The sequence below is a fragment of the Mustela nivalis genome, assembly GCF_964662115.1.
Source record: "Mustela nivalis genome assembly, chromosome: 1".
NCBI lineage: Eukaryota > Metazoa > Chordata > Mammalia > Carnivora > Mustelidae > Mustela > Mustela nivalis.
The window spans coordinates 209,976,806-209,986,812 of NC_139020.1; the positions used below are offsets into that span (position 1 = coordinate 209,976,806).

General features: G+C 38.6%; 1 protein-coding gene across 1 annotated transcript; it reads right to left on the reverse strand.

Annotated features, from left to right (window-relative positions):
• Positions 1-1,136: 1,136 nt before the first annotated feature.
• LOC309865798 (olfactory receptor 7G2-like) lies at positions 1,137-2,093 on the reverse strand (the record flags this gene model as incomplete). Its single annotated transcript, XM_082732646.1, has 1 exon — positions 1,137-2,093. The coding sequence occupies exon 1, from the start codon at positions 2,073-2,075 to the stop codon at positions 1,137-1,139; it is 939 nt and encodes a 312-aa protein (XP_082588772.1). The 5' UTR covers positions 2,076-2,093.
• Positions 2,094-10,007: the final 7,914 nt, after the last annotated feature.

A 10,007-nucleotide genomic window follows, 5' to 3' on the forward strand; every position in this document is an offset into this window, starting at 1 on the left:
ATGGTTACATTACCTCCTCATTTTCCTCTAGTTCATTTCCACTTCTGTCTATTTTAGAAGGATACATGTGATTATATTTAGAACCTACCCAGATATTAGGGGGATAAGCTCATCTTCTACAAAGACTCCAAGTAGGTACAATCTGCCCTTCTATCAAAAAATACTAGTAGTAAATTATGGGGCTGGGATGTGGACAAATTCTTTCGAGGAACATATAATCCATTGCAGCTGGGTTCTAGTTGACTCTTATAACTGACTCTGGAAAATTCTGTAATCATCTGACTCAAGGAAGGACATTCAGAGTTCTGTCTCTGGGAATCATGTCCAAGTATGACATCTCTGTCTGGCGCAACCACCTGATGACCCCGAGGAGAGCCAGTCCTAGGACCATACAATCCATGGAGGACTGAATGAATCTCTACCTATTCTTACACATTCCCTGCCTCTAAGTGCTTGTAATTAAAGATAACTCTCTTTATTGTTGGTAATATTTGAGTTAGGGATTTTTTCTTATTGTAGATGAAGGTTTTATCACTGAGAAAGTTTGAATATCTCACAATCATCTCAAACCACTGAGATAATCTAATTATGCAAATTTCATAGATAATAAAATGGAATATGGTAGATGGTAAAGTTCCTCAGACAGATAAGGTTAATAGTGAACAAATTAATTACTAACTAGGTATATAAAAGGTAAACTCCCATACTCCATTATAACTCTAACTCTAGTGTTAGTGGCAGGCTGTAACCTGAAATCAGGTGGAAGCTAGTCTCTAGATAGGACCCCAGTCTTCTTTCAGTACTTTCCTTGTCCTTCATACTTTCTGCAGTATTCCTTCTGAGAGTGATAAAAAAAAAAAATCACTATAAAAAGAACCCTTGCCTCAGGCTGTGCTTCTGTATAGAATCTGAGCAAAGAAACTGAATTTAGAGAATTGAAATCATGTGTCCAACATCATAAGACTAGACAAAAAAGTAAAATATATTTCAACTGCAAGTTAAAATTAACTTGGACATTCTGTTGTCTGGCTAGTTTAGAGGAATTCAGTGATGGAAAAATCAAGCATTATGACACGTCCAGGATTACTATCATTTTGCCTCCTTCTACAAACTCAAGTCCAAAGTAGATGGCATAATCACAGCAAAGAAGGGATTCCACTGATGAGTTTTCTCAAGGCTCCTTTCATGTCCCTGTTCCGCAAGCTGTAGATAAAGGGGTTCATCATTTGAGGGACCACAGCATACATCACTGAAGCCACTGCAGTCTTCTTGGAAGAGTCAGTAACTACAGAACTAATGTACACTCCAACAACTGTCCCATAGAACAAAGACACAACAGACAGGTGAGATCCACAGGTGGAGAAAGCTTTGAGCTTTCCCCCCGCTGATGGCATTCTCAAAACAGAGGAGACAATTTGAGTATAAGAGAAAATGATTCCAGAAAGAGGAACACCACCAAATAGGCTAGCCACAAAATAAATCAGGATGTTATTGATCAGGGTGTCAGAACAGGCAAGCTTGATGACCTGAGCAAGTTCACAGAAGAAATGGGGGATTTCCAAGTCCTTGCAGAAGGATAACCGTAGCACCATTAGACTATGGAGCAGGGCAACCATAAGGCTAAAGAACAGCGAGAGTAAAATCAGCCGAGCACAGAGTTGGGGGTGCATGATAACAGTGTACCTCAAGGGGTGACAAATGGCTACATAGCGGTCATAGGCCATTGCTGCAAGGAGAAAGTTTTCAAAACCACCAAAAGCCAGGACAGATCCAACCTGGGTGAGGCAGCCTGTGTAAGTGATGCTGTGGTTCTGTGCTTGGATGTTCACCAGCATCTTTGGGATGGTGGTTGTGCTTAAGCAGATGTCAGTAAAGGACAGGTTGGAGAGGAAGAAGTACATGGGGGTGTGGAGGTGGGAGTCAGAACTGATGGCCAGCATGATGAGCAGATTTCCCAGGAGAGTGACCGGGTACATGGACAGGAACAGGCAGAATAGGAAAGGCTGAAGTTCTGGATCATCTGTCAATCCCAGCAGAAGAAATTCTGAAACATCTGTGTCATTTCTGGGTTCCATGTTGATGGATCTAATGGAAAATATGGGGTAAGAATAAAATAAAATGAATGGTCCTTGGGTGACCAACAGTAGCATCACTTGGGAACTACTGAGAAACGCAAAATCTTAGTAATGCTCTAGATACGCTGCTGGTAAAGTCTGAGATAAGAACTAGCAATCTAAGCTTTAAACAAACCATCCAAATAAATCTGATATATGGTAGTAGTAGTTTGAGACCCAGTGCTTACGTAAAAAGAAGTACAACTTCATGTTTATGGCGAAGCCGAGTGAATATTGAAATCTTTTCCTCTGCTAATTTCTCCCTCCATCATCATCATCTGTTTTCTTCTACCACTCAAATTATTGCCTCAAATTTTTATTGATCATCAACTCTTTTTCGTTTATTGTTCCAAGTGCTGAGACTGAGACAAAGAATCAACTATAGCATTTCCTTCAGAAATATTCCTTGTCTCAAAAAACCAGATGAGAATGAAGTTATCCAATCTCTGTGTAGAGTATGGTGCCTGACCCTTAGTGTGCCTCAGAATCAGCTGAAGGGCTTGTCAAATTACAGGTGAGTTAGATCATACCATCCATTTATCTGTAGGGAAATTTAGAGGGGGTGAGGTACACAGTGCCTGGAAAAGACAAGGTGTGAACTCAAATGGTTTGACTGATGAGTTGATTGTCTAGACCAATGATTGTTAATGTCTCTAGATAATACAGAATTTCCATTATTTTTTTAATTAATTTATTTATTTCCAGAAAAACAGTATTCATTATTTTTTCACCACACCCACTGCTCCATCTTGTTGCTTAAACCAACACTCAGATTTCATAAAATATCCTTTAAATGGGCACCTGGATGGCTCAGTGGGTTAAGGCCTATGCCTTCCGGCTCCAGTCATGATCCCGGGGTCCTGGGATCGAGCCCCGCATCGGGCTCTCTGCTCGGCGAGGAGGCTGCTTCCTCCTCTCTCTCTCTCTGCCTGCCTCTCTGCCTACTTGTGATCTCTGTCTGTCAAATAAAATCCTCTCTGTCAAATAAATAAAGATTTTTTTATAAAAAATATAAAATTTTTTATATTTTATATTATAAAAAATTTAATAAAAAATAAAAATTTAAAAAAGATGTTATTTATTTGACAGAGATCACAAGTAGAGAAGCAGGCAGAGAGAGAGAGAGGAGGAAGCAGGCTCCCGGCCAAGCAGAGAGCCCGATGCAGGGCTCGATCCCAGGACCCTGGGATCATGACTGGAGCTGAAAGCAGAGGCCTTAACCCACTGAGCCACCCAGGCGCCCCTAAATAAAATCTTTCAAAAAATCCTTTAAAATCTTAATGTATTCATCTTGAAGAATGCCCCAAATATTTCCCTTGTCTATAGCATATGTCCATTCTACCCATGAAATATTGTGTAGCAGGTACATGACATCCTTCCAAGCATATGCTCTGTTCCTAAGCAAAGATTAGAAAATGTTGCATATTAACTTGACTCCCACATGGAAACGCTACTCACCAGCATTAGCAATTAATTCTAAGAGAAGCTAGGCCAATGTCAATTTCAGTGACCGTCTCTATCTTATCCTAAGCAGACCACTTCCCTAGGTGATAGGTAGCAGGACTATCATTAAAAAACAAAAACAAAAGCAGCTAAGTGAGAGAGAAAGGAAGCATAGTCTTCTAAAAAAAATAGATAAAAATAGCAACAATTTTTCATCCTTGGAAGACAGAGAGTTAAAAGGTAAGATGGACTGATATGACAATTATAAGATAATCAGACATCCTTAACAGTAGTACTTCTGGTGTCTTCCTTAGGCTTAAATACTGAATTTAATCCAGACCAGTACTTGATTTGTGTGTTGGGAGGGGGCATAGAATTGTTCACTTATGAAAAACCTCATTTATATAATAGGGACCGTCACAAACCCTCATGGGGATATTGTAATTAATGGAAATGAATAGAGGAAAATCATCTGGTACATATTCAGTATAGAGGACCCTGGTACTGACGTTTCCGTGTGTGTGTGTGTGTGTGTGTGTGTGTGTGCCCTGCCATGAACAACAACACCTTGCACATTTCACTCCTACAAGGAAGCAGGGGGGTGGGGTAACTTGAGGAAAGATACTAGAAAGAAAGAATACGCCTAGCACATTAACTGCAAATTTGTGGGAAAAGATTATAAGCTAGAAACTTCTATCATGTAGAAAAAGAGTGAAGGACTCATCAATGATACTAGTATTCATTTGAAACGGGCACAGTGGGGGGACGGGGTAACTGGGTGATGGACCTTAAGGAAGGCACATGATGTAGTGAGCACTGAGTGTTACATAGAACTGATGAATTACTGAACTCTACCTCTGAAATTAAAAATACACCATATGTTAATTAATTGAGTTTAAATAAAACTAAATTAAAAATTTAAAAAGGGAAAAATGAAATGGGCATAATAATGGGAGTGTTTGGGTGGCTCCGTCGATTAAATATCTGACTTTAGCTTAGGTCATGATCTCAGGGTCCTAGAATCAAGTCCTTCATGGGGTTCCAAGTTCTGTGGGGTCTGCTTGGCCTTCTCCCTCTGCCCCTCCCCATACTCATGCTCTCTCCTCACCAAATACATAAATATTTTTTTAAGAGATGGACATAAGATGAAAACTATAGCAGTTAGGGTGGCCTGGGTGGCTCAGTCAGTTCAGCATCTGCCTTTGGCTCAGGTCATAATCCCAGAGTCTAGGATGGAGCCCAACCTCAGGCTCCCTGTTTGGTGAGGAGCCTGCTTCTCCCTCTCCCTCTGCCCTTCCCCTGCTTGTGCATAAGTGTGTGCTCTCTCTCTCTCATGAATAAAAGCTTTAAAAATGTATAGCCGTTAAAATAAATTACATAATAAAATGTATTAGATGTACAAATTTGTATAAATGAAGACCTATAAGTAAATATTTTTGAATCATGTAAAGTACACATCATTAGAAAATTTTAAATATATTTTGAGCCATTACAAGGAATAATCCATAATAAAATTTTTTTAAAAAACCTAACAGGTTTTTTCTTTATTATGGATCATTCAAGCAAAAAACAAAACAACAACAACAAAAACCTACAAAAAAAACCCCATTGAGATAAATGAAGGATGGTAGCCACCAATCGAAAGCATAAAATTCACACACATCACCATCTTCACTCTAAATGGGTTTTTTAAAATATGTATTTTTAAAGTTTTATTTATTTAAGTAATCTCTGTACCCCAGGTGGGGTTCAAACTCAAGACCCTGAGATCAAGAGTTGCATGTTCACCTGCTGAGCCAGCCAGGGGTCCCTCATTCTAAGTGTTTTTATTGCAATAAATAGTACAAGTATACACATCATGTATTTGAAAAATCTTGATTCTTTTCTTTCCCCAGGGGAATCACTACACAAACTTTATACAGCTTATTCCCCAGCAATTTTTACTATAATTAGTATTGTTGTTAATACAATGACATAAACAACTATATTGTTTTCTTTTTTTTTTTTTTTTAATTTTATTTATTTGGCAGAGAGCGAGAGAGAGAAAGCACAAGCAGGGGGAGCAACAGGCAGAAGGGGAACCAGGCTCCCCAACAAGCAGGGAGCCTGACATGGGGGCTCAATCCCAGGACCCTGGGATCATGTCCAGAGCCTAAGGTAGATGCCCAACTGACTGAGCCACCCAGGTACCCCACAACTACATTATTTTCAATTTTGAAAACCTTATATAAACAGAACCATATAGGACATGTCATTTATATTTGGAATTCTTATGTGATTTATCTTTTATTTATTATTAATATATTTAATTCCACTTTATTTTAAATTATCAGAGAGTAATCCACTGTATTATTATGTGATGATTTATTTCTCCATCCCCTGACTGATAGGTATTATAGTTAATGCCTTTTATCCTAGGTATGTTTATGAGGACATGTACAATATAAAGCCATGTATAGAGACCACCACATTCAAGATGATGTTATCTCAGGAAAGGAAAAACAAGAGTTCAAGATACAAAAGAGGTGCTTTCTGTATGCATTTTTTTAAGTGGGCTCCATGCCCAGGGTGGAGCCCAACATGGGGCTTAGACTCAGAAGTGTGAGATCAAGACCTGGGCTGAGATCAAAAGTCAGACACTCAACCAACTTGAGCTACCCAGATTCCCCTATTTTGTTAATTTACCAAAAAGACCTGAACTTTGTATAGCAGAAGTCAACATTTGTTGATCCTGGAATGACTTGAAGGATGTCTTTTAATTTATTATACTATCTCTGTTGTTCTTATATAAAATCATTGTTGATTTTACAGAAAAACAGGTGTATTAAGAGGGCAGCCAGCTAGATCTGTGTCTCCACTTTCTCCTCACCATCCTCAAACAAGCTACAGGGATAACATACTCTCCTGCACAGTGGTGTATCAAGAACCAGGAATGCAAATAAAAGGAAATGCTGACCAAAACCCCTGTCCATGACCACCATAAAAATTCAAGTAAATACCAGAAGTTTTTATAACAATCATCTTGTTTTGGAAGAGGTCAGTTTCTGTACTGGAGAGTAACTGGGTTCTGTCATTTTTAAAAGAGAGATTGGGAGACCAGCAGATTGAGAATTGGGTGTGTATCAGTGTATCAGTACAAACGTACATGGGAACTTGTCAACAGGAAGGCAGGCTGGAGTGCATGGGACACTTGGTTCTCGTCATATCATGCATGCCCACTCCCCACTACTTTCTCTGGATGAATCTTCAGTAAAATAACTACCCCCCTTACAGAAGCATTAACTAAGGGACTTTCAGTTACCTGGCTGGCATCAGTGTGGAATGATGCTTGACATATATCACCTGGATCCTGAAGACAGATCTTCTGTTTTCAGGAAGGGCAGGAACACTAAATGACACGATGGGCTTGTGGTCAAGTAAGATCATTCCTGGATGGAGCCTCAGGTGTGCTTCTTCTTGACGAGGCAAGGGCTGTGGAATGAGCTTGTCACAGGCTGACTCTGCAGTGTCTCTCTGGATCCTTGGGGAATCAATATCCAAAGCTCCTCATTAGACAGATATTTGTAGTATCATTCTTATCCCCAGGCCATGCACATCCTTAAAGACCAACACAACAGAAGAGAGGAATTAATGGTGTCTAATCCCTTACCATGTGTGGGCAGCGGCACACTATGCGGTTCCCTCCACCTGCTCATCCTCTCACCCATTTCACATGCCTTGCACATGCAGACACACCATCCCTCTCTAACTGAACTCCAGTCTTTGGTCTGTCAATCGAGGCAAAGGCATTTCAATCTAATTAGTGATGTCAGGAAACCAGATTCTAACTTTAAGTGTCAAAACACAGTTTATATATGTGGGGTATAAAATATACATTTACATATGCTGAGTGAAATCAGTCAAGCAGAGAGAGTCAATTATCATATGGTTTCATTTATTTGTGGAGCATAACAAATAGCATGGAGGACAATGGGAGATGGAGAGGAGAAGGGAGTTGGGGGAAACTGGAAGGGGAGGTAAACCATGAGAGACTATGGACTCTGAAAAACAATCTGATGGGTTTGAAGTGGCGGGGGGGTGGGAGGTTGGGGTACCAGGTGGTGGGTATTATAGAGGGCACGGATTGCATGGAGCACTGGGTGTGGTGAAAAAAATAATGAATACTGTTATGCCGAAAATAAATAAATTAAAAAAAGAAATACAATAAAAAATATATAATATATATATTTATAAATGTGTATATAATATATATATGTATACATATATAATTGTATACATATGTATATGTATACATATATAATTGTATACATATGTATATGTATACATATATATGTATACATATATCAGTATACATATATACATACAAATATATGTATTTATAAATGTGTGTATATACACACATTTATAAATACAGCTAAACTATGTAAAAATCAATGGTGGTTTTTTTCTAAGTCATTGAATATTTCCTGAACATTAATTTTCATTCTGTATAATTCATACTGCAGATCTTAATCTATAATCAGTAAACTAATGGGACCATGATCAATATAGATAAGACTTAACAATTTCATAAACATCATTTCCAGTTTCATCACAATGGGTTCAGTGTACATAGTCCTTCACATTAGTGGGTCATGGGTTGAAATTATGACCCTTCTTTTTTTTTTTTTTAATCATTCTGCTACTCTTGTTTTTAAGTTTTATTTAAATTCCAGTTAGTTAACATACAGTGTAATGTTTGTTTCAGATGTACAGTATAGTGATTCAATACTTCATACAACACCCAATGCTCACCCAAGTGCACTCCTTAATCTCCATCGCCTATTTCTTTTTTTTTTCTTTAAGATTTTATTTACTTAATTGACAGAGATTACAAGTAGGCAGAGGCAGGTATAGAGAGAGGAAGGCAAGCAGGCTCCCCGCTGAGCAAAGAGCCTGATGCAGGGCTCGATCCCAGGACTCTGAGATCATGACCTAAGCTGAAGGCACAGACTTAACCCACTGAGCCACCCAGGAGCCCCTCCATTGCTATTTCATCCATTCCCCACCTCCACCTCCGCTCTGGTAACTATCAGTTTCTTTTCTATAGTTCAGAGTTTGTGTCATGGTTTTCCTCTCTCTCTCTCTTTTTTCCCTTCGCTCATTTATTTTTCCTAAATTCTGCATATGAGTGAAAACATATATTTGTCTTTCTCTGACTGACTTATTTCACTGAGCATGACACTCTCTAGTTCTATCTCTGTCGTTGCAAGTGGCAAGATTTCTTTTTTTTTTTTTTAGTAGAGTTATAAGAAATTTCAGTATCACTAGCAAAGCAATAGTAGCTCGTTCATCCATACTCTCAGTAGGATGAGATTTCAACCCTCATTTAATTGGTGAAGATAGTGCTTGGTGTTAATAATTACAAACTTTTCATCATTAGTGAATGTAATATGTCTAAAAGTAAATAAAGGAAGTCTAGAATTCTATAGTCTTTATGCAAAAATTCATATTTTAAACATTGCATGACCAAACTTTGTTGAATTACTTTTTGTCAGGAAGGATTTGACAAATTCACTGATTTATCTTCTCTTTTACCAGTATATTTCTGCCCTTCAAATCCTTCCCAAAATCTGTAGCATGATGCATTGTGAATGTTGTTAACATCACAACCTACAGAGTGTCATGGTGTTCAGGCAATCACCTCTTGTCTCAGTGACATTGGCCAAAAATGAAAGTTCTTCCCAGAGCATCATGTAGATCCTCCCCAGAGCAGATGTTTAAGTTATGAGTCATGCCATTTCAAGTGTTAGAAGTGCTTATGGCTAGTTCATTATTTTTCTAAAATTGTCGGCACCTGGGTGGCTCAATCAGTTATGTGTCTGACTTTGGCTCAAGGTCATGATCTCAGGGTCTGAGATAGAGCTCCATGATGGGCTCTGCACTTGGTGGGGAGTCTGCTTCTCCCTCTCCCTCTGCCGCTCCCCCCACTTGTGCTCTCTCGATCTCTCAAATAAATCTTAAAAAAATAAAAAATAAAATTGAGTAGAATTTACCTAATGTAAAATTAAACATTAACAATTTTTTTTAATTGACGTGTATTTGAGACAACAATGTTTTATTGGGTTCAGGTATACAACGTAGGGATTTGACAAATCTACACATTAAGTTGTGCTTACATCAAGTGTAGCTACCATCGTCACCATGCAATGCTATTTTAGCATCATTCTCTATGCTGTACCTTTTATTCCCATAACTTACTCATTTCAACACTGGAAGCCTGTACCTTCCACTCCCCTTCACCCATTTTGTCCAACTCCTCACTCCCTTCTGACAACCATTAATTTGGTCTCTGTATTTATGGCTCTGTTTCTGCTTTTCGTTTGTTCATGTGTTTTTTAGATTCCACAGAGAAATGAAATCACAAAACATGAGCCATTTTTAAGTGGTTAATTTAGTGGCATTAATTAC